Source organism: Oncorhynchus mykiss, chromosome 23, assembly GCF_013265735.2.
Source record: "Oncorhynchus mykiss isolate Arlee chromosome 23, USDA_OmykA_1.1, whole genome shotgun sequence".
In the NCBI taxonomy this organism is placed as follows: Eukaryota; Metazoa; Chordata; class Actinopteri; order Salmoniformes; family Salmonidae; genus Oncorhynchus; species Oncorhynchus mykiss.
This window is the reverse complement of record NC_048587.1, coordinates 19495041-19519209: the sequence shown is the minus strand read 5'-3', so window position 1 is coordinate 19519209 and position 24169 is coordinate 19495041. Positions and strand designations below refer to the sequence as shown.

Below are 24169 nucleotides of genomic sequence, written 5' to 3'. Positions count from 1 at the left end.
AAAGAAGGAAAGTGATGGAGTGCTGCATCAAATTACCTGGCCTCCACAATCACCCGACCTCAACCCAATTGAGATGGTTTGGGATGAGTTGGACCACAGAGTGAATGAAAAGCAGCCAACAAGTGCTCAGCATATGTGAGAACTCCTTCAAGACTGTTGGAAAAGCATTGCAGGTGAAGCTGGTTGAGAGAATGCCAAGTGTGTGCAAAGCTGTCATCAAGGCATCGGTTGGCTTCTTTGAAGAATCAAGCATTTTGATTTGACACTTTTTTGGTTACTACATGATTCCATGTGTTATTTAATCGTTATTTAATTATTCTACAATGCAGAAAATAGTAAAACTTAAGAAACTTTTGACTGGTACTGTACATCGACTCAGTACTGAGTCGATGTGCAGGGGTATGAGGAAATTGAGGTAGATACACTGAAAAAAACTATAAATGCAACATGTAAGGTGTTGGTCCCATGTTTCATGAGCTGAAATAAAATATCCTAGAAATGTTCCAAAAAGCTTATTTCTATCAAATTGTGTGCACAAATTTGTTTACATCCCTGATAGTGAGCATTTATCATTTGCCAAGATAATCCATCCGCCTGACAGGTGGGGCGGCAGGGTAGCCTAGTGGTTAGAGCGTTGGACTAGCAGCCGAAAGGTTGCAAGTTCAAATCCCCGAGCTGACAAGGTACAAATCTGTCGTTCTGCCCCTGAACAGGCAGTTCAGGGAACCCACGCTAGTCCAACGCTCTAACCACTAGGCTACCCTGCCGCCCCACCTAGGCCGTCATTGAAAATAAGAATTTGTTCATAACTGAAGGTATAAAAAAATAAATACAAAATTACACCTTGTGCTTGGGACAAATGTGTGCAGTTTTGTCACACAACACAATGTAACAGATGTCTGAAGTTTTGAGGGAGTGTGCAATTGGCATTCTGTCTGCAGGAATGTCCAACAGAGCTGTTGCCAGAGAATTTAATGTTCATTTTTCAACCATAAGACAAAGGAATTCTCCGGTTGGAACATTAAGATTTATGTTAAAAACATCCTAAAGATTGATTCTACACATCGTTTGACATGTTTCTACGGACTGTAACGGAACTTTTCGTCTGCACCTAGTGATCGCGCGTCATGAAGTTGGATTACTGGGCTGAACGCGTGAACAACAAGGAGGAATTTGGACATAAATGATGAACCGGAGAATTCCTTTGTCTTCAGAAATGCAATGGTACGCGAGCTAACGCTCACGTGAATGAACGTCACGAGCTTGTGGCACTCTGCCAGACCACTGACTCAAAGAGCCCTTATGAGCCCCTCCTTTATAGTAGAAGCATCAAACAAGGTTCTAAAGACTGTTGACATCTAGTGGAAGCCTTGGGAAGTGCAATTTGACCCCATAGACACTGTTTTCAATAGGCGTTGAAAAACTACAAACCTCAGATTTCCCACTTCCTGGTTGGATTTTTCTCAGGTTTTCGCCTGCCATATGAGTTCTGTTATACTCACAGACATAATTCAAACAGTTTTAGAAACTTCAGTGTTTTCTATCTATACTAATAATATGCATATATTAGCAACTGGGACTGAGTAGCAGGCAGTTTACTCTGGGAACGCTTTTCATCCAAACGTGAAAATGCTGCCCCCTATCCCAAACAGGTTAACTTTTTGTCCTGAATACAAAGTGTTATGTTTGGGGCAAATTCAATACAACTCATTACTGAGTACCACTCTCCAAATGTTCAAGCATAGTGGTGGCAGCATCATGTTATGAGTAGGCTTGTAATCGTTAAGGACTGGGGAGTTTTTCAGGATAGAAAAATAAACTAGATAAGCACAAGCAATAACCTGGTCTCCCTGATACTTGGAGACAAATTCACCTTTCAGCAGGACAATAACCTAAAACACACAAGGCCAAATGTACACTGGAGTTGCTTACCAAGAAGACAGTGAATGTTCCTGAAAATCTATGGCAAGACCTGAATGTTTTTCTACCAGTGATTAACAACCCATTTTGATAGAGCTTGAAGAATTTTGTAAAGAGTAATGGCCAAATGTTGCACAATCCACGTGTGGAAAGGGCTTAGAGACTTACCCAGAAAGACTCACAGCTGTAATCGCTGCTAAAGGTGCTTCTTCAAAGTATTGACTCAGGGGTGTGAATACTTATGCAAATTAGATATTTCTGTATTTCATTTTAAATACATTTGCAAAAATGTCTACACGTGTTTTCACTTTCATTATGGGGGTATTGTGTGTAGATGAGTGAGATTTTTTGGAATGTAATCCTTTTTGAATTCAGGATGTAACACAACCAAATGTGGAATGTCAAGGAGTATGAATACTTGTTGAAGGCTCTGTACTGTATGTGTGGGTAGAGTCCAGTGTGTGGGTGTGCATAGTCAAAAAGTGTTAGTACAAAAATGGTCAATGCAGATAGTTTACCAAATAGCTATCCAGACTATTTAGTAGTCTTATGGCTTGTGCTTGTGGGTAGAAGTTGTTCAGGAGCCTTTTGGTCCCAGATTTAGTGCTCCGGTACCATTTGCCGAGTCTATGACTTGGGTGGCTGGAGTCTGACCATTTTTAGGGCCTTCCTCTGACACCACCTGATATAGAGGTCCAATTGATTTGTGTCTTATGTAGAGCGTTGTCTACGGTTTAGCAAAAAGTGTCTTGTGATTCAGAGTTGCGTCTGATTAGCAAAAGAAGTGTTCCGCATTTGCATTTAGTGTGAAAAGGATGAGAAATTACTAACTGTTGTGCAAAAGAGGTTGTTTTGGTCATGTGGATCCCAGTTTCCTTCAGTGTTCAAGCAAATGGAGCACTATCTTTCGCTCCCCTTTCTCAATCTTATCTCTAACCCAGATGGACATTGTTACGGTAAACTAATAGTGTATTCTTCTTCCTTTTGCTTCCCCACAACGTATTTGTCACAAATCTTACATTTGTTCGTCTAATCTTCTTGTCTCTTCAAACGTGCAGTGAGACCTAGCAGAACTGTGAGACCTAAAACTGTCTTTATATAAATTGAACTTTGTTTGTAAGGAACATACTTTACTTCCCTAATCGGTGAGATTGAGGTTGCAGCCAGTTCAAGCAGTTGGTCTTTTAAAGTAACCGCGTCCCCTTAACCCCTCTACCACCGCATCTCTAGGTGCTGCTGTCCCTGCGTCTCCTGTTGATGATGAAACCACACGTCCTGGCCCGGGTTAGCCGGGAGGTGGCCTATGGCCTCCATGAGCTGCTTAAGACCAACGCTGCCAACATCCACTGCACAGACGACTGGTTCACCCTTTTCGCCCTAATTGAGTGCATCGGAGCCGGGATCAAACCCCCCGCCTCCTTCAAGGTCACCTCCACTACCCCAGACATCGACACAGGTCAGCCTTTAACTTACTTACACAAACCATCACGTGGAATGGTAGGCTACATTGTTGGCCTTAGCTGCTGAGAAAAAAAATCTACACGTTTATGGTCAATTGTATTGATTTTATACAAACAGCTCAGCTGTTATATTACGGGGGCACACATCCACACTTTTAAGTGGTGCGTTTTTATGTCTGGTAAACTGTGGTTTTAATTTCCCGTTTCCACCTTTGTTCCAGGTGCCCAGTCGGACAGTGAGCTGTCGTTCCACCACCTCAGTGAGGTGAGTCTGGACCGGGGGTACACGTCAGACTCTGAGGTCTACACAGAGCATGGAAAGTCCAGGATGCCCCGCTCTGTCACTGACGTGGACGTGACTAGCAGCGGATGGCTGGTGGTATGAGCCCCCACCCACACACACTTCCACGTCACATGCACACGCTTTTCTTTTAAGTGCTCAGACGATCAATTCCAGAGATCTTCATAGCATTGAGAGTAATAGTGAAACTTGTGTGTTATTTTGTCATATCAATGTCAGTCAATACTCTCAATGCCTCAACATACGGCACATCTCACACAGTGTGTTTATATTTGCAGGTTGGGAAAGACGACCTGGACATCAGCAAGGTAGCGGCTTCTGGGTCCAAGACCCTGCTAAACCCTCTAGTGAACCAGTACAGCCTGTCCCTGGGTCAAGACATGGGTTTCCACGACACCAAGTCTCTCATCAAGTGTGTGGAGTCCCTCTCCTTCATAGTACGAGACGCTGCACATGTCACCCCTGAGAACTTTGAGCTGTGTGTCAAGGCCATCCGGGTGTTTGTGGAGGCCAGCCTAAACGGAGGTATGGCTTTCTTTTGACTAACATATATACTTGTTTGAGGTTCATTTTGTATTCTGTCTTTTTCCAAAGTGTTTTTAGTTTTTTCATAACAACTAGAAATCTTCCAACAATGAATTCAGCATTGTATTTGCCTTTCTTTCCATCAATGCTGTTTTCCAAGCTAAAACATGTCATCAAACTATGCTTGAGTAATTTAAGCTTTGACAGTTTGCCATTTTTGGTGGTTAGTCTCAAAACCCTTTGGAAGGGGATCCAAAGGCATGCCTATAGAGTGACTAACCTGCTTCCTCCACACCAACCTTCTAATTGAGGACTGTATCACTTGACTTCCCTTCTCCCCAGCAACAGCAGTCTGTTAGTGATCTAGATTGATTTGATTTGATCTAGAAAAGACTAAAGTCAAGCCGGGATTACAGTGCTGTCAACACGGCTTTACACACTTAATAATCAAGTTTGGTCGATCAAGGACCTCAGTTAAGTGCAGCGCTTATCTATATGGGAAGCTAATGGAAACCGCACAGCCCTGAAACCTGCTATTACTCAAAGTTGATATAGCCTTTTGTTGCCTGGTTTAACATAAAAGGAATGCATTTTTTCCCAATCGCTAAGTCATACCCGTCAAAATATGACATCTATAGAAATATAAATTAAGATAATTATTCCGGATATATTTGTAACAATGGCTAAAACTGTCTCTCCATCTCCACTGACCTACAGGCTACAGGACCTATGAGAAGAAGAAGAACCACAAGTACGACTCCCAGAAGTCCCGTGTGAGAAGGAAGCCCCGGGACAAGGAAGGTGCGTCACGCCGCGCCAAGGCCTCCAGCCAGAGGCCTTCCCGTTCCCATAGCGATGACGAGGAAGACGAGGGAGTCCCTGCCAGCTACCACACGGTGTCATTACAGGTTAGTCAGGACGTAAGTACCACAGCCCTCTTTCCCTTCTACCTTGGTCTCTGTGCTGCTCAGGGGCTCTGTTCACTTGGATGAAATGTTCAGAACTATATGACAGACAATCATGTCTGTTCTACACAATATAATTATCTCTCTGAACGTTCTGTAACGTTGTGCCCTCCTGAATAAGCCCCAGGTTTGCTCTCAGCTGTGGGGTGGAGGTGGGGTTGTGGGGAAAGGTGGGAATTTTGGGAGATTTCAGCTGTCTTTTCTCTCTCTGCATACTCAATTGAGACTGAGGCTGAGTGACAGACTATGGTTGTCATAGCAATTAAGCGATGTTGTGGCGGTGTTTAATCCTATTCTGTGACGCTACCACTATCGCAATATTTTTCCTTTGGCAAAAATTCAAACAAAGCAGACCAAGCTCTTTGGTCTGTTGAAAACCTGCTGTGTGTAAAATATTGTAAATGTGACTCTGGATGACAACATAATGATGTTTGTTTTCCAAAATTAAATCCGCTTTGCGTTTTGTTTCCTTGCCACGGCACTAACGAGTATCGCGATACTGGTATCATCCCGGCTCTATATGAGTGAGTCAAAGTTACGTGATCTGTCAGCAATAATTGCCATCTCTTTTCAGAACTCATTTGGCAAGAATCAGGTATTCATGCTCAGACGACTGACACTAATATTAACCCCTTGCCTATTTTACAAATGCACCGTCTTGAAAGGGCTGAAATGTGAAATATCAATACTCGTTGTTGAAGCTATTCAATTGCTTGAAAAGGTCCATTAGTATTATTATTGTTAGATATTTAGGTCTGTATAAGGTTGCAAAAAGATGGAATATTACCACTAACTTTAGGGATTTTGGAAACGTTAAAGGCTTTTAGGGGATCTTCATCTGCATGTAAAAGATGTTGAATACCATCGCTGTTTAACATGAGTGAAAAAAAGTCAATAGTTGAAAGAGTGGCAAAATTCATTAATTAATTTTTATCCCTCATTAATTATGGCGTTGTCTCCTGAACAATGTGGTGAAACTCAAGGGACCAATGGACACGGATATAAAGAAATAGGAATACATTTAACAATAAATTGCTAAAGTTTCCATTAGATTTGTTTTAACCCCCAAAAATGTATTTGGTAAATTACGGGAAGTTTTGCAACCCTAGATCTGTAGACATGGAAAACACTATTGCAAGGAAATTATTTACCTTCCAATGCTTTTGTCTTGTCCTCTTCTCCATCAGTCTATCAAAATTACATACATATCAATACTCTTTTATCACACACCCAAATATATTGCTTGGATAACAATAAAGTAATGAAAGGGGCATACTTAGTCAGTTGTACAACTGAATGCATTCAACTGAAATGTGTCTTCCGTATTTGAATCAGAGAGGTGCGGGGGGCTGCCTTAATCGACATCCATGTCTTCGGCGCCTGGGGAACAGTGGGTTAACTGCCTTGCTCAGGGGCAGAACAGATTTTTACCGTGTCAGGCCCATTACTGGCCCAACGCACTAACCACTTAAGCTGGTTAGCTTACCTACTTAAGCTGCATTTAGACAGGCAGCAATAATTTTGCACGCCCAATTTTTCAGTTTTTGATTTGTTAAAAAAGTTTGAAATATCCAATAAATGTCGTTCCACTTCATGATTGTGTCCCACTTGTTGTTGATTCTTCACAAAAAAATACAGTTTTATATCTTTATGTTTGAAGCCTGAAATGTGGCAAAAGGTCGCAAAGTTCAAGGGGGCGAATACTTTCGCAAGGCACTGTAAACGCAGCCATAGATATGTAAATATACTGTAGTATGTGTCTTGGATCTAGCAAGACAATACAGACATTAAGTCATGCGTTCATGTTTTAGAATCCAGCTGTGATTAGATTAGCAATGACCACATTGACATGGAGTTCTGTGTTTCCCCCTGGTTCAGCTGTTAGATCTGATGCACACGCTGCATACGAGGGCCTCCAGCATCTACAGCTCCTGGGCAGAGGAGCAGCGCCGCCTGGAGCCAGTAGGGAAGAAGATTGAGGCCGACTCCCAGACACTGTGGACCAGCTGCTGGTGCCCACTGCTCCAAGGTCAGAGACTTTATCCCCATTGCTATCATTATAACCTATTTAAATAAAGGCACCTCTAAACGGTGTTTAATAAACACAATTTATCATTGTTTCTTAGTCATTGGAGGAATGTTTTCAGTGTCAATGTGTGTTATTGTGTGAAGCCAAATGCACATTTCCTGTTTTCATGGACAAGCTTTTCACATGTTTATATTTTTTTGCTAATACTGGAACTGATAACTAATATTTGGAGAGTCATCTAAATATAAGCTTGAAGGTAAAAAATAACTCCCTAGGTCCCCTTAATTCACTGGTGACCCCTGAGAGAAGGGACTTAATGAACTCAGTGATCTTGTTCTCGTTCCCCTATAGCCAGTCTTAGCTCAAGTATCCATACGTTGTGTGAACCCTATAGGGATAGCCTGGCTGTGCTGCGACGCCAGGAGGCTGGTGCGAATGCAGGCCCTGACCTACCTCCAGAGGGCACTGTTGGTCCATGACCTGCAGACACTAGATGCTGTGGAGTGGGAGTCCTGCTTTAACAAGGTGAGAGGAGGATGCTGAACAGCATTTTCCACATTCTAGGAGGACCACTGGAAATTGGTGTGCGTATGGGGAATAGTGGGTCACAAGAATGGCTGCTGAATGGTTCCTCTGAAAATAGACGATTCATTAGAAGAGTAGGCACTTGGGGCCAAATCCTAGCTTCTATGGCAAATAAGTATTATGGGAAATACAGTGCCTTCAGAAAGTATTCAAACTCCTTGACTTTTACCCCCAAAAAATTATGTTACAACCTTATTCTAGAATTTATTAAATATTTTTTTCCCATCAGCAATATACACACAATGCCTCATTAAAGACAAAGCGAAAACCGGTTGTTAGATATTTTTGCAAATGTATATAAATTAAAAAATATTCTCTGGTCTGATGAAATCAAGATTGAGCTCTTTGGCCCGAATTCCAAGCGTCACGTCTGGAGGAAACCTGGCACCATCCATACGGTGAAGCATGGTGATGGCAGCATCGTGCTTTAGGGATGTTTTTCAGCGGCAGGTACTTGGAGACTAGTCAGGATCGAGGGAAAGATGAACGGAGCAAAGTACAGATCCTTGATGAAAACCTGCTCAGGACCTCAGACTGGGGAGAAGGTTCAAATTCCAACAGGACAACAACCCTAAGCACACAGCCAAGACAACGCAGGAGTGGCTTCGGGATAAGTTTCTGAATGTCCTTGAGTGGCCCAGCCAGAACCCGGACTTGAACCCAATCAAACATCTCTGGAGAGACATGAAAATAGCTGTGCAGCAACACTCCCCATCCAACCTGACAGAGATTGAGAGGATCTGCAGAGAAGAATGGGAGAAACTCCCCAAATAAATGTGTGCCAAGCTTGTAGCATCATACCCACGAAGACTTGAGGCTGTAATCGCTGCCAAAGGTGCTTCAACAACATACTGAGTAAAGGGACTGAATACTTAAGTAAATGTCATATTTCAGTTTTTATTTTTAATACATTTGCAAAAATTTCTACAACCTGTTTTTGCTTTGTCATTATGGGGTATTGTGTGTAAATTGATGAGGGGGGAGAAAACAATTTAATCAATTTTAGAATATGGCTGTAATGTAACAATGTGGAAAAGTAAAGTGGTCTGAATACATTCTGAATGCACTGTAAGTGGTCTGTCTAATCTGAGCGTTGTCATTGTTAACTGTGTTTTAAGTACTGTGTACTGTGTGGTCCCAGGTGCTGTTCCCCCTGCTGACCAAGCTTCTGGACAATATTAGCCCTGCAGACGTGTGTGGCATGGAGGAGACCAGGATGAGGGCTTGCACCCTGCTGTCAAAGGTCAGTTCAGTCAACACACAACAGGCATCCATTTCAAAGTGTGAAATCTGATATTTTGTCAGACTGTGTTCAGACCACAGGTTTAGACTCTCCTACAACTGTCTGTCGCCTTTGGGGGGTTCTTTTTTGTTGTTGTTGAGAAATTGCCATAATTTGCTAACTCCTTCCACTGTCTAGCACTTCTCATCTGCCTGAACAGCGATAGTATAATATGCTGTGTGCCTGTCTACCCATGCCATCTCTGCATATCTCACTGTTGCTCTCCATTGCTCTGCTATCCCCTAGGTGTTCCTGCAGCACCTCTCTCCCTTGTTGTCTCTGTCCACCTTCGCTGCCCTGTGGCTCACCATCCTGGACTTCATGGACAAGTACATGCACGCTGGCTCCAGTGACCTGCTGGTAAGCATGCCTGCTGTCACACAGCAGCACATGTCAATTTCAACTCCTATTAGTGCAGGTGCTTCTAATCTGAGTGGTCAAACTCAAAGGAGGGCACACAAAAATAAAGAAAAACAAATACTGGTCTTTAAGTAATAGTTCATGTTTATTCCTGTACAGCTCATTTCAAGCATTTTTTCCCCCCCATCTATGTGTGTGATTGCATGGCTAATTGGCTGGTTGTTATCACCCCCCCAGCTGGAGGCCATCCCAGAGTCTCTGAAGAACATGCTGCTGGTGATGGACACAGCAGGAATCTTCCACAGCGCTGACTCTCGTACGGGATACTCTGACCTGTGGGAGATCACTTGGGAACGCATCGACTGCTTCCTGCCTAACCTCCGGGAGGAGCTCTTCAAACAGACCGTCATACCACAACCAGGTACTGGAACGCACACCTACTTCTATTAAGGCCCTGTTTTCTCAGATATGCACTCTGCTTTGAGTGTTAACAAGGTAGGTTATCTGGATCTGTATTGGCAGTACAGCATTTACTGCGATGCGGCCTCTGCAGTAGTCAGGGCCTTCATACTTCTTGCGCTTTGCGGAGCATAGCTGTTGTGAAGGAAGTTGTCAAGGAAGTGAGTTGTTTATACAGGACATACCGCCCCCACCTACCGTCAACCAATTATGTCAATTGGGAGCTATATGGAAACTTTACAAAATGTGGGATGCACATGGCGATGCGGTACGGAGCTTGATTTGGCCTCTACAGGCCTACGGAGGCTCCGCGTTTGCATCACACCCTCCGTATGGAGCCACTGGACCGCATTTTCCCGGATCAAGCATAAATCGGATTTTTGAATACACAGCCTACATGTTTTTCATGATTTATACTTAGTCTTGTTTCAGTGTTCTGCTATATACATCAAGCTAGATCTCTGAAATGTAATGGCTGTATGTGCTCTGTGTCCATAGATCCTGCTCCTAGTCCCCCAGTGGAGCTTGTCCAGCCGGCTGCCCCCTGCCCCCCAGCCTCGCCACCCCCAGCTCAGGCCCTATCTCCTGTGCCAGTGCCAGCTTCCCCCACAGAGCCAAAGACCTCCAGCAGACCAGTGTCGCCCCAAGATCCCCCACCACCTAGTACCAACGGTAACCATGTTAGCGTGGCCAGTCAAAGATAAAATCTGGCTAACGGCAACGATCAATTTTTGTCAATGTCAGTTTCACAGCCAACAATCAGTGAATTAATCAATGTCCTCTCTTCTCTTCCAGGAACAGACAGATCATCTCCAGTGCCTCCATCGACTCCCCCCATGCCCACCCCAGTGAAGATGTCCCCCCAGATCTCTAGCTCACTGATCCAGTCCCCCACGAGTCAGTCCCCCCTCATCCTGCAGCCCCTGGCCTCCCATCTGCAGGTGGGGGGCGTGCCCCCTATGTCCCTCCCCATTATCCTCAACCCCGCCCTCATTGAGGCCAGTTGCCCTGTCCCGCTGCTCCCCACCCCCCACCCCACTGAACATAGTGACACCCCGCAGGTCAAATAGAGCCACCCATAGCCCTATGCCTACTCTCACGGGGGGCACTCCATCCCCAACCTGTCCCCTAAACATCATAGCTTTCTCCTTAGGCTCTGCCCCCCTTCACACAGGGGGACAAACCGTCTGTGACACAGAGACCCTTTACATCCATGGTCACCTCTCAGACGACACTAAACAACAGACACACCTAGCTTTGAAGTCTTATCTAACATCCTGGGGCCTGCTGTCCCTCAATATTCACTTGTTCGTCAGACATTTTTTGGAACTCCGTCGGGGTCTCAACTTTACTTTTGAGAGTTAGATTAGTAGAAGACACAAGGTGCAAGGTCGAAATGTGTTTGTGCATCGGCAGTTTTTCTCTTGTTTTGTCAGTCGCTAACAGTCACTAAATTAGCCATGTCGGCTAACAATTTTTAGATTGGTAAATTAGTCTAGCCAGTTATCTAAACTTGTAGTAATCATGGCCAAATACTGACAGGGCACTTGCCCGGGGCCCTGACTTCTAGGGGGCCCCCCATTTTTTTGATTTTGTTAGTCACTCTCACTCAGATATTAACATGGCGAAATGTGTAGAATTGCAGGAAATTGGCTTTAAAACAGCAAAGTCAGTAGAATTGCATGAAATGTGTTATAAAATTGCAAAATGTATAGAACTGCAGTAAACTTGCTTTAAAACTGCTAACATTTTTCTCTACGCCCCATGGCAAAATGTGTTCCAGGAAATGACTTTAAAAGATATTTCTCTCCACCTTCAAGAGGGGAGGGACAAAAAAAAATGGCCGGCTTGGTGGGGGGCCTCCCCAACCAAATCTCACTTAAGGCCCCCAAAAGGCTAAAGTTTTTCCTGAGTATGCCTGTGCTTAACATTTAATCTAGAGGTTCTGCCAGGAACAAAATCATAGTGAATAACTTATTTGGGTTTTAGGTACTGCATGTTGTTTACTGAATAGGATGTGAACAGATTCATTTACTCCAGTCAAAGTGTTCAGGGCACTGTCTTAAAACAAAAACAGACCTGTATCATAACTATTTTATTGGAGGGTCGAAATATAAGTGTACAGTAATATAAAGCATACATAGTTTCTATATTTCCAGTATAAAATGGTCAGAGGTTAGAAATTAGCCTACAAGTTTTCACAATCTTGTTTGCAAATTTTTATTACAATGGCCCTAAAACGACACTTTAAATGCTGTTATACCCAAGAGGGACAAAGGTGTGCATGGTTTGGCTTGGAAAGATGGATTTGAGATGCTGCCATTGCTAACAAGTGCAGCACCTAGAACATTCCGAATGTGACAACTGGTCTGGCCTGGGTGTGTGTGGTTGGTTCGCTGTGTTCTGTGATGGTGGAACTCTGTCCGTGTCAGCTTTTGTCAAACAGGTTAGGAGAGTTTAATAGTAAGGTCTTAATGAGATTATTTAATGGAGTACAATATTGCCTTTTGTCATTTGAATCCGGGTGTGTTTGTCACGTTTGTGTAATAAATGTTGAAATGTGTTATTTTACAGAGTCCACCATAGTAGTACGGTGCCCCTGGAGCAAATTAGGGTTAAGTGCCTTGCTCGAGGGCATATTGACAGATTTCTCTCCTTGTCAGCTCGGGTATTCGAACCAGCGACCCTTCGGTTACTGGTCCAACACGATGCATACAGCAATTGTGGCCACTTAAGACTTGAGCAGATTGAGCATAGACCGCAATCAGTAAATCTGGGACAAGCAGATCTTAAATTCAGTCTTCATTTTCAAGAGATGAGATGATTGGCCCAGATCATCTGCGCAAGTTTCATGCGGGACTATGATTACCCCACTTGACTCAGTGAAAGTATATTTGCATTTCACCGTCTGTACAGTAAGCTATGGATTGCAGAGGAGTTGGAACATTGGCATGTTGAAGTTAGAGCCTTGATCAAAGGATACTCGTACCAGACTTCTCACTGCATGTGATGACGGAAGAACAAACAATGGCTTTCAAAAGCCTCAACCACTTAGAACACGTCAGGTGTCTATTTTGAAAACCCAACCTTGTGATCGGAGTAAACTTCAGTGCAGCTTATTTCTTGGCCGTTACCCCTCTTGTCTATAGTATTTATTCAGCTATGAATGAGGTGTTGGGGAATTAATACTCTCGTCGAAACACAGTTGGGAGCAACTACTTCCATGTCAGGTTACATTACTCTCTGAATCTTCTGCCTTATGTCAGAAATCGCATTAGTCTGTGCACAATGAAGTGGAGCCCCTCTGTCAGGGGTGTCGTTATGTTAATTTGTTGTACTGCATTGTTAGGTATACCAGGAGCTAATTCTTGAGTGAACAAGAAATTACATGAATATAATGTATATATGAAGAAAAGGTCATGTACTTTTTACAATGTAATAAATGTAATGAAACGATGCATTAATCAAATCACAGCTGGATCTGTGGTGTAAAACATCTGGATTTTTATTTCAAAGCAGAATGTGAAACACTTTTTTTTTCTTAGTAAACTAACTGTATCAGAAACTACAGAGTGATTCTGGCAGAAAAACAACTGTTAAAATTGTCTTTGTACATGGAATGTAAAAACAATATCAGTAAAGAAGGGATACGAATGACAAGCCATGGGGATTATTAATTTAATCTAGTCTAAAAATAATGCAATCCCGTAAAAGGAAGACGGTAACATAAATGCATACAGTACTTCACTCACAAAAAAAATGTTTTAACACCTTCCGAGGGCTACCCGATGTCGTCAAAAACACCTACTTACAGCATCTTCCATCACACTATACCAGCTGCAAAAACAAAGATCCATCTGAAATACAACTGCACCCGTTAAAAAACACCCCAAATCGAGCATCTCTTTAGCTCATCTTCACTTGGCATCCAGCTTGGCCATTTCCTGAAGGTATATTCCGATGCTCTCGCTGTCAAACAGTACAAAGTAAATGTTTTTCAGGGAAGAGGTCGTTGCGGAGACAAAATGGTTGGAGATTGCCTTGAGGATCAGCTGGGCGGCTGTTTGCTTTGGGAATCCATTCCTAGAACCAGGAGAGATGCACAGATGTGAGCTCAATTTCAATTAGTCTTTCTGCGATTCCTATCTCCTTGCTGCTTCCTGAACCTTATTTGAGTATAAGGTTCAAGGTCCCTCCCTGGACCTTTTTCTCAAATGTGTTTTAAGAAGGAATCGAGGAAAGAAATTGAAAGCCCTAGTTCAGACCGCCGAGGCCCCTTTTTCTATTACTGGAAACCAAACTTCTGAATTGTACCTTTTAAAATAACATTTATTGTTACTCAGCAGGTTACCATCCAACCATTTGTGTGAGTCAAGTGCCTGTCTGATAAACTCACTACAGGCCTGATGGAAACGGTCAAATTGTCGACAAAACAAAATACGCTACACAAAGGTAGATATTTTTTGGGGCTGTGATACGATTATGCAACAATTTATTGTGCAATTGTTGTTAGAATAACCACGTCGAGGTAAATTTTCAGTCACGTGATATGTTGTGTGGTCCTACAATTTGAAAAAGCATGCAGATTAGGCTACAGATTAAATAAATTATGATAAACTTCACAGGTTGGTGAAAGTGCATGATAAGCTTAATGCTAGTTTTCAATAGATATCAAGGGTTCTTATTTTATGCTGGTGACATGATTGGTGCTTGCCTGCCAATCGACAAATAAATACAATCTCTCTTATCCATAATGTAGGCCTACCCTCTGCACTGTATTGGCGAGCTGTTGGCTAGAGCGTACCCCCGAGACCAGAGTGGGCACATTTGCTGTTTAAAGCAGACTTTGTGCCCAAACCATCGACCTATTTAAAAACAAATAGAATTTCAGTTTTTTTATTCAGTAAATAAAAAAGTTAAGTGTGTTTTGTGTTCACCAGAAGCCAGTTTGATAGAAAAACACTGCTGCTGGTAATACAGATGTTAAATCTTAATTTTGATAGGCTATATGTAGCGTACAGCTGCATTTCAGATACACTTGTGTGTCATAGTGGAGACCAACATCTAGCTTGTTACTAAGCTATATAAAACGACAGTTGTTGTGTATGGCTGCATTTTTAAACATTTTGAATGTTGGAGTACTGGGAAATGTATTCTGTCTGGTGCTTTAGCGTTTGAGCAAGCAAGAGAGATCTGTGGGTTTTCAGTGAATGTATGTAAATCACGAGGCTCATTTGAATTTTGACAGTGATCAAATCAAGATATGGCAATCTGTATGGGCATATTATTTTGTGTGAATGAGAATATTCGCTTGAATATCGTTCGACAAATTGATGGAAACCTAGCTACTGGTATAGATTTAAACATCATACTGGCTGTATTTCTGTATTTTGAATGTCATATCTAACAACAATGGACTAACGAAACAAATACCAAAAGGTAGTTTTTGGGTGGAATTGTCCTTTAAAGCTGTAAGTCTCACCGGCCAGCAGGAAGTGAGGGGAAGGCCACGGACTTGAGTTTCTTCTCCTCTGCAGCAGAGAGACAGGCCTTGACAGTCTTCTCCAGCTGGTCCTCACACTTCTCCGAGCCCCACTGAGGGATGTTACAGTGGATGACGAAACGAGCTGGCATCCCACTGGCCTGGCTCACCGCAACTACAGGATGAAGACGCACACACTGACGCTTCACTCTTCACGTGTAGGTTTAAATGTAGCATTGACAGTGTACTTATAAGGATGGTTTTGAAGTGAGGTGAGACAATATGTTTCAATCAAGTGGATTATGCTGTATTTGGATAAGCACATTCGGTAATTGCATCCTTTTATAACCAAACAAAAGCAAAAACCCTTTCATCCAGCAGATTTGATATTAGTTTGGGTGTCCGTGTCTCCATACCTGATGCTACCTCCAGAGGTCCCTGTGCTTTCCTCAATTCTTTCACTGCCTCCAAGAAGTCCCGCCCACCTGCCTTCTCCAGGGCATTGCCTGCAGACCACAGCACACAACAGGTAAGAATGAGTCAAAAGTATAATGGGCTGTGAAGCTTTCGCGATTCTAAGATGAAAAGACGAGCAGGTCTGGCATCCTCACCCACTCCCTCTTTGAGGTCCATCTCAGCATTTGTGGGGTTGATGATTCCCTCCACCTTGATCGTTCCAATCTTGCCAATTTCACTCTCTGTTAGTGAAAGCTGTTTAAGGGGATATAGAGTTGAAGTTATGACAAAGTTACTAAGAAACTTAATGGATACGTGTCATGACCAAGGTGTATTTGGATACCTGCTGGTCAAACATCGCATTCCAAAATCATGGGCATTAATATGGAGTTGGTCCCCCCTTTGCTGCTATAACAGCCTCAACTCTTCTGGGAAGGCTTTCCACTAGATATTGTAACATTGCTGCTAGATATTGGAACAGGGACTTGCTTCCATTGAGCCACAAGAGCATTAATCAGGTCGGGCAGTGACGTTGGGAGATTAGGCCTGTCTCGCAGTCGGCGTTCCAATTCATACCAAAGGTGTTCGATGGGGTTGAGGTCAAGGCTCTGTGCAGGCCACTCAAATTCTTCCACACCAATCTCGACAAACCATTTCTGTATGGACCTTGCTATTCTGTATCGTTAAGATTTCCCTTCACTGGAACTAAAGGGGCCTAACCCAAACTGTAAAAAGCAGCCCCAGAACATTATTCCATCTGCACCAAACTTTACAGTTAGCACTATGCATTCAGGCAGGTAGCGTTCTCCCGGCATCCGCCAAACCCAAATTCGTCCGCCGGACTGCCAGATGGTGAAGTGTGATTGATTCATCACTACAAAGAACACATTTCCACTGCTCCGGAGTCCAATGGCGGCAAGCTTTACACCACTCCAGCTGACGCTTGACATTGTGCATGGTGATTTTAGGCTTGTGTGAAGCTGTTCAGCCATGGAAACCCATTTTATGAAGCTCCCGACGAACATTTATTGTGCTGACGTTGCTTCCAGAGGCAGTTTGGAACTCTGTAGTGAGTGTTGCAACCGAGGACAGACGATTTGGCATAACACTTCGTGGCTGAGCCATTGTTGCTCCTAGACGTTTCCACTTCACAATAACAGCACTTACAGTTGACCGGGGCAGCTCCAGCAGGGCAGACATTTGATGAACTGACTTGTTGGAAAGATAGCATCCTATGACAGTGCCACGTTGAAAGTCACTGAGCTCTTCAGTACGGGCCATTCTACTGCCAATGTTTGTCTATGGAGATTGCATGGCTGTGTGCTCGATTTTATTCACCTGTCAGCAATGGATGTGGCTGAAATATCAGAATCCACTCATTTAAAGGGGTGTTCACATACATTATATACACGTAAGTATCTTTACAATAGGTGTCACAGAATGACAGTTTTTTTCATAACTGACTTGACATGATACCTTTTGTCCAAGGAACAGGCTTTTCGCTGAGAGGATAGTGAATCCATCGCCTGGTCCATCTTCCACTGTTGAGTTGGCTACGACAGCTTCTTTGTCGTTTTCTGTGCTCTTCTTATCACGGAATCAATGAAAAACAGAACACATTCATGCTTCTTATAACACTATAACAAACACATTGACAAATATTGAGCTGTTTGCCATCATTCACGAAGCCCATTCATGTGTACTGACCCTTGGCTTGCGGCCTGGTTTGCCTTTGCCCTTTTTGGTGGTGGGTTTCTTGATGCTCTTGACGCGTTCCGCCCTCTTCTCTGGCACGGTCACCTGAGTGTCCACTTTCACTCGGCTGCCCCTCTTCTTGGACAATAGTTCTGGGTGGATACGAGGCAGGACCCCTCCGTTTGATATGGTTACCCCTCGGAGAAGCTGAGAGGCCAAAGAACAGGTGAATTAGTTTACTTTTCAATAGGTATTCAGTCTATCATTGGTCAATTTCTTTGCTCTGAGAAATACTTTACTGGTCAAGTGGTAAAAAAAATCCTGCCGAAATGATAAAGAACATTGTCTATTAAGTGGAATTAGTTTAAGTCCAAACCTAAACCCCAATTGAGATTTTGTGGCAGGACTTGAAACGAGCAGTTCATGCTTGAAAACCCACAAATGTCACCGAGTTAAAGCAGCTCTGCATGACTGAGTGACCCAAAACTCCTCCACAGTGACGTGAGACTGATCAACAACGACAGGAAGCATTTGGTTGCAGTCATTGCAGCTAAAGGTGGCACAACCAGATACTGATTGTTGGATGTTTATTAAATAAATTAAAGTATACATTTTTCCAGTTATTTGTAAACTAAGGTTCCCTTGATGATATTAGGTTTTTGTTGATGACCGTATCAAAAATAGAGAAAATCAAAAAGGGGGCAAATACTTTTTCACAGCACTGTATGTCTTGTCAGGATATCGGGCCTCAATAAAAAAAAAATCCACTTGGGGTTAACCACGAAGCGGTGGCAGTTAATGCCATATGGCGTCATCTGTACCTTCCTGAACCCTTAAGACAAAGGGACAACCTTCATAGTTTCATGGATCCCTATTGGGAAATATACTGCAATATAATAGTGTAACGATGATGCAATGAAGTGGAGCGACAAACACTGACATTTTCTAAATGTTGTCCTATTTTAATGGGAATAATACTGTACCTGGTTGAGCTCCTCGTCGTTGGCTACAGCCAGTTTAATGTGCCGAGGAGTTATTCTGCCTTTTTTGTTGTCCCTTGCTGCATTTCCTGCCAGCTCCAAAATCTCAGCTAAACAAATAAATGAATGTCATTAGAAAGTCTTCAGACACAAATTATAAAGTATCAGTTATATACTGAACAAAAATACAGTGCATTCAGAAAGTATTCAGACCCCTTGACTTTTTCCACATTTTGTTACGTTACAGCCTTATTCTAAAGTATTAAATTGTTGTTTTCTCATCAAGTGTGTAATGGTCATGCTGTTTAATCAGCTTCTTGATATGCCACACCTGTCAGGTGGTTGAATGATCTTGGCTAAAGGAGAAATGCTCACTAACAGGGATATAAACAAATTTGTGCACAACATTTGAGAGAAATAAGCTTTTTGTGCATATGGGATATTTCTGGGATCTTTTATTTCAGCTCATGAAATTAACACTTTACATGTTGCATTTATATTTTTATTCAGTATATATTTTAGATACACAACTGAATTGAAGAAAGATGTGTGTGTATTTTCACTCAGGTGAGACAACAACCTGCCAGGTACTCTATGACGGCTGCCATGTAGACGGGTGCCCCCATGCCGATGCGGTACTTGTGGGTCCCTGTGCGTAGATACCTCATCATCCTCCCCACAGGAAAGATGACCCCTGCTCTGGCAGAGCGGGAGAGTTTGGTGCTCTTCTTCTTCCCTCCTCGGGCTGACATCTTGCCTCAGCTACGTCTACCTGGGAGGACAACAGTCCATTTACCATGGTTAGTTTTAAGGACGGAGATTGAAACTATGTTAAATGGGTCACTTGTACTGTACAGGCAACGATCAACCAATTGAAATACACTACAGCAATGTGCAAAACAGTTTTTATAATTACCACCTGTTTTGTTTGCCCAAAGGAATTTTATAAAGACTCAATTTACGCCTCCAAAAGCTTGCAATGTGCCACGTTGAAGCTTCCATACATTGACTAGATGCTGGTGTGTACATGTAGCATAACCAAGTCTGAGCGTTAAAAGTTGGAACTTGTCAGCAGGCTATTTGACCACTCATTATTTAAACTGATAACACGTGCATTAACAAATCTGTGCAGAGCTGTAAACTTGAGAAACAAAGATTGAGGTTCCAGGTTGAGAAGGTGCCTTTCAGGAGCATCATATCGTCCTCATGTAGGCCTACAGTTTGCAAAGCTGATAAGATCAGAGACTGACTAAAACTAGCAAAGCACACTAACATATATAATTCGAAGACAATTCCAAAATACGATATGGAATAAGAGGCCAACAATATTTAAAAATTAAATTGCGCGCCATTTAGGATTATTTGATTAACGCATTAGTATTTTTATTTATTATTTGTAAATACTTAATATTTGTATAGTATTTAGTCTGCTTTTCAAGGTAAAGATAGTAAGGGTAGCCAACGTACTTTCCCAAAGGTAACTATGTAAACAAACTCAATTATACCGTATAGAAAACGGCCGCCGTGGCCTACAGACTCCAGTTTTGGAAATGGCATTTGCAATCTGAGACCCGACATATACTCTTTCGAATGCATTGATTTGTGCACCTTGAATGCGTTTTGGATTCTGGATTGCTCACATGCACATGAAAAATAAAAGAACAAAAGATCATGCCACCTAGTATAATAGCTTACAATAGGCTACTCGACGAACAGTAATTTAATTAATGTTTTTTTTGTGTAAAATATGACGTCTTAAACGTAACTACAGATCCTAAACGAAATAGCGATGTTAAATATACAAAAATGCATGAATATGACAAATGTTTATACATATGCGCGCCATTATGCAGGAATAAAAAATAACCCCTTGATACGCTTTTCTTCTGACCGTCTCCTCCTATCGCAACAGGATTATGCACACCTAACTAACTATCTATCTAATCAATGGCCTTGCTTTAAGTTGGTTGCCTATCCACTAGACATCCGCGGCTGTTGTTCTCAAATAGAAATGTCTGGGACATCGGGCCATAACCTTTCTTGTAATTATGTTCCTCCCATGCTACAGCGCAACCCCCATTTTGTTTTCAATCCATTGGATGTGTAATCTCATCAGACATGGTCGGAAATGAACGTTCTTTCGGAGACGCAGCTCGCCACAAAACGCAATAAACCGGATATGCGCGAGAGTGAATTTATCCAAGTTTGATACCTGTTTGTCCTCCTTTACACGAATCGATGCAGGCCTGATCTTCTCTTTCACAAGTCTCAGAAGAATGGCTGTATTCGCTGTCCTTATGCGGATCCTGTTAATAAAACTACAACCACCGTACGTACATAGGCTACATAGGGGGCTGGCTTACTACTACTGATGCTGCAAAGGGGAAAAATTCAGTCCGGGGAAAATAGAATGAAAACGCCCCCTTAACATGGCTTGAAGGGGAAAAGAATGTTGGTTGAAAGTAACGCAATTTCCTTGAATATATACGACAGAATTTAGCCTTGTATGCCTATAGAGCAGTTTGGAAAACGTGTAAATTATAAATTCTGGATACATATACACAGTTTATTAGGTACACCAATCTAGTACCTGGCCTCCAGAACAGCCTGAAATCTTCAGACGTGTATTCTGCAAGATGTGGTGTTCAAACGTTGTTCAATTGGTATCAAGGGACCTAATGAGAGCCAGGGAAACATTCCCCATATCATTACACCACCAGCAGCTTGTACCGTTGACACCAGCAGGATGGGGCCATGGACTAATGCTGCTTACGCCAAATCCTGATTCTGCCATTGGCATGAAGCAACAGGAACTGGTGTTTCTTCCAACCAGGTGATGTTTTTACACTCCTCAATTGTCCAGTGTTGGTGATCACGTGCCCACTTGAGCGGCTTCTTCATTTTTAGATGATAGGAGTGGAACCCGGTGTGGTCGTCTGCTGCAATAGCCCATCCGTGACAAGGACCGACATGTTGTTCCCAAGATGCCGTTCTGCACATCAGTATTGTACTGTGCCATTATTTGCCTGTTTGTGTCCTGAATGTTAATTTTCACGATTCTTGCCATTCTTTTTTTTATTTTCTCCATTCTCTGTAAACCATAGACACTGTCGTGGGTGTATTAAAAATAAACAGAAATGCCTTATTTGCATAAGTATTCAGACCCTTTGCATGAGACTCGAAATTGAGCTCAGGTGCATCATGTTTCCATTGATCATCCTTGATGTTTCTACAACTTGATTTGAGTCCACCTGTGGTAAATTAAATTGATTGGACATGATTTGGAAAGTCACACACCTGTCTATATAAGGTCCCACAATTGACAGTGTATGTCAGAGCAAAAACCACGGCATGAGGTCGAAATAATTGTCCATAGAGCTCTGAGACAGGATTGTGTCGAGGCACAGATCTGGGGAAGGGTACCAAAATAATTCTGCAGCATTGAAGGTCCTGAAGAACACAATGGAAGAAGTTTGGAACCACCAAGACTCTTCCTTTATGGTAGAGTGACCAGACGGAAGTCATTCCTCAGTAAAAGGTACATAACAGCCCGCTTGGAGTTTGCCAAAAGGCACCTAAAGACTCTTAGACCATGAGAAACAAGATTCTCTGGTCTTTGGCCTGCATGCCAAGCCTCACGTCTGAAGGAAACCTGGCACCATACCTACGGTGAAGCATGGTGGTGGCAGCATCATGCTGTGGGGATGTTTTTCAGTGTCAAGGACTGGGAGACTAGTCAGGATCGAGCGAAAGATGAAGGGAGCAAAGTACAGAGATCCTTGATGAAAACCTGCCCCAGAGCACTCAGACTGGGGTGAAGGTTCACCTTACAACAGGACAGCCATGACAACGCAGAAGTGGCCTTGGGACAAGTCTCTGAAAAAGATTGTGCCGAAGACCATGGCTGATATTTTATATTCTCCCAACCAGTTGTGCAATTTTTGTAATACATTTTTTTGCATTTTGTGTAACTTATTTTTGCACATAATGTTGCTGCTACCGTCTCTTATGACCGAAAATAACTTCTGGACATCAGAAAAGCGATTACTCACCACGGACTGGAAGAAACTTTTTCCTTTAACGAGTCCGACGAGAAGGATATCCTGCTTTCACTGGAGCAGGCCAAGATCCATGCCTTTTGCGTGAAGAAAAGATGCTGGAAAAGGGGACGCAGATCGGGGATCCTTCTGAGAATCCGGAGGTGAGCGAGTAAACTACACTAGTGACCATATCCCCCATGCATCCCGCAAAGGCGGAGGTGTTGCTAACATTTACGATAGCAAATTTCAATATTATTTATTATATTCAATATTTTTTTTTTTAAATTACGTTTTCGTCTTTTGAGCTTCTAGTCATGAAATCTATGCAGCCTACTCAATCACTTTTTATAGCTACTGTTTACAGGCCTCCTGGGCCATATACAGCGTTCCTCATTGAGTTCCCTGAATTCCTATCGGACCTTGTAGTCATAGCAGATAATATTCTAATCTGTGGTGATTTTAATATTCACATGGAAAAGTCCACAGACCCACTCCAAAAGGCTTTCGGAGCCATCATCGACTCAGTGGGTTTTGTCCAACATGTCTCTGGACCTACTCACTGTCACAGTCATACTCTGGACCTAGTTTTGTCTGACCTCAATGTTTTTCCTCATAATCCTGGACTATCGGACCACCATTTTATTACATTTGCAATTGCAACAAATAATCTGCTCAGACCCCCACCAAGGAACATCAAAGTCATGCTATAAATTCACAGACAACACAACGATTCCTTAATGTCCTTCCAGACTCCCTCTGTCTACCCAAGGACGCCAGAGGACAAAAATCAGTTAACCACCTAACTGAGGAACTCCATTTAACCTCGCGCAATACCCTAGATGCAGTTGCACCCCTAAAAACTAAAAACATTTCTCATAAGAAACTAGCTCCCTGGTATACAGAAAATACCCGAGCTCTGAAGCAAGCTTCCAGAAAATTGGAACGGAAATGGCGCCACACCAAACTGGAAGTCTTCCGACTAGCTTGGAAAGACAGTACCGTGCAGTATCGAAGAGCCCTTACTGCTGCTCGATCATCCTATTTTTCCAACTTAATTGAGGAATATAAGAACAATCCGAAATTCCTTTTTGATACTGTCGCAAAGCTAACTAAAAAGCAGCATTCCCCAAGAGACGATGGCATTCACTTCAGCAGCAATAAATTCATGAACTTCTTTGAGGAAAAGATCATGATCATTAGAAGGCAAATTACGGACTCCTCTTTAAATCTGCGTATTCCTCCAAAGCTCAGTTGTCCTGAGTCTGCACAACTCTGCCAGGACCTAGGATCAAGAGAGACACTCAAGTGTTTTAGTACTATATCTCTTGACACAATGATGAAAATAATCATAGCCTCTAAACCTTCAAGCTGCATACTGGACCCTATTCCAACTTAACTACTGATAGAGCTGCTTCCTGTGCTTGGCCCTCCTATGTTGAACATAATAAACGGCTTTCTATCCACCGGATGTGTACCAAACTCACTAAAAGTGGCAGTAATAAAGCCTCTCTTGAAAAAGCCAAACCTTTACCCAGAACATTTTTAAAAACTATTGGCATATATCGAATCTTCCATTCCTCTCAAAAATTGTAGAAATTTGGTACATTTCGGTGTTCCTCAAGGTTCCGTT

The 24169-nt window shown here is 42.6% G+C and overlaps 2 protein-coding genes across 7 annotated transcripts in view; one reads left to right on the top strand and one right to left on the bottom strand.

The window, feature by feature from the left end:
- LOC110502410 (Golgi-specific brefeldin A-resistance guanine nucleotide exchange factor 1) overlaps positions 1 to 13380 on the top strand; it is a 125220-nt gene extending 111840 nt beyond the window's left edge. For 3 of the 4 annotated variants that reach the window (XM_021580428.2, XM_036959755.1, XM_036959754.1), the window contains 11 exons: positions 3151 to 3376; positions 3602 to 3759; positions 3960 to 4206; positions 4924 to 5126; positions 7050 to 7200; positions 7595 to 7725; positions 8927 to 9028; positions 9314 to 9427; positions 9665 to 9848; positions 10385 to 10558; positions 10682 to 13380. In XM_021580428.2, the coding sequence (XP_021436103.2) occupies positions 3151 to 3376; positions 3602 to 3759; positions 3960 to 4206; positions 4924 to 5126; positions 7050 to 7200; positions 7595 to 7725; positions 8927 to 9028; positions 9314 to 9427; positions 9665 to 9848; positions 10385 to 10558; positions 10682 to 10956 (1965 nt within the window). In that variant the 3' untranslated portion in view covers positions 10957 to 13380. The remainder of the gene's footprint in view (positions 1 to 3150; positions 3377 to 3601; positions 3760 to 3959; positions 4207 to 4923; positions 5127 to 7049; positions 7201 to 7594; positions 7726 to 8926; positions 9029 to 9313; positions 9428 to 9664; positions 9849 to 10384; positions 10559 to 10681) is intronic. The other variant, XM_036959756.1, reaches the window with a different exon arrangement.
- Positions 13369 to 20876, bottom strand: LOC110502412 (core histone macro-H2A.2). Of its 3 annotated transcripts, none has more exons than XM_021580432.2 (9): positions 20712 to 20876; positions 19080 to 19271; positions 18503 to 18609; positions 17532 to 17726; positions 17301 to 17411; positions 15980 to 16079; positions 15785 to 15874; positions 15369 to 15543; positions 13369 to 13969 (listed from the first exon to the last, which is right to left on the bottom strand). In XM_021580432.2, the coding sequence occupies exons 2-9, from the start codon at positions 19249 to 19251 to the stop codon at positions 13804 to 13806; spliced, it is 1116 nt and encodes a 371-aa protein (XP_021436107.1). In that variant the 5' UTR covers positions 19252 to 19271; positions 20712 to 20876; the 3' UTR covers positions 13369 to 13803. The 3 variants fall into 3 exon arrangements, with proteins under 3 accessions (XP_021436107.1, XP_021436110.1, XP_021436108.1); XM_021580435.2 differs by having other exon boundaries at positions 17301 to 17408; XM_021580433.2 differs by lacking the exon at positions 20712 to 20876 and adding an exon at positions 20535 to 20654.
- Between the last annotated feature and the right edge of the window lie 3293 nt (positions 20877 to 24169).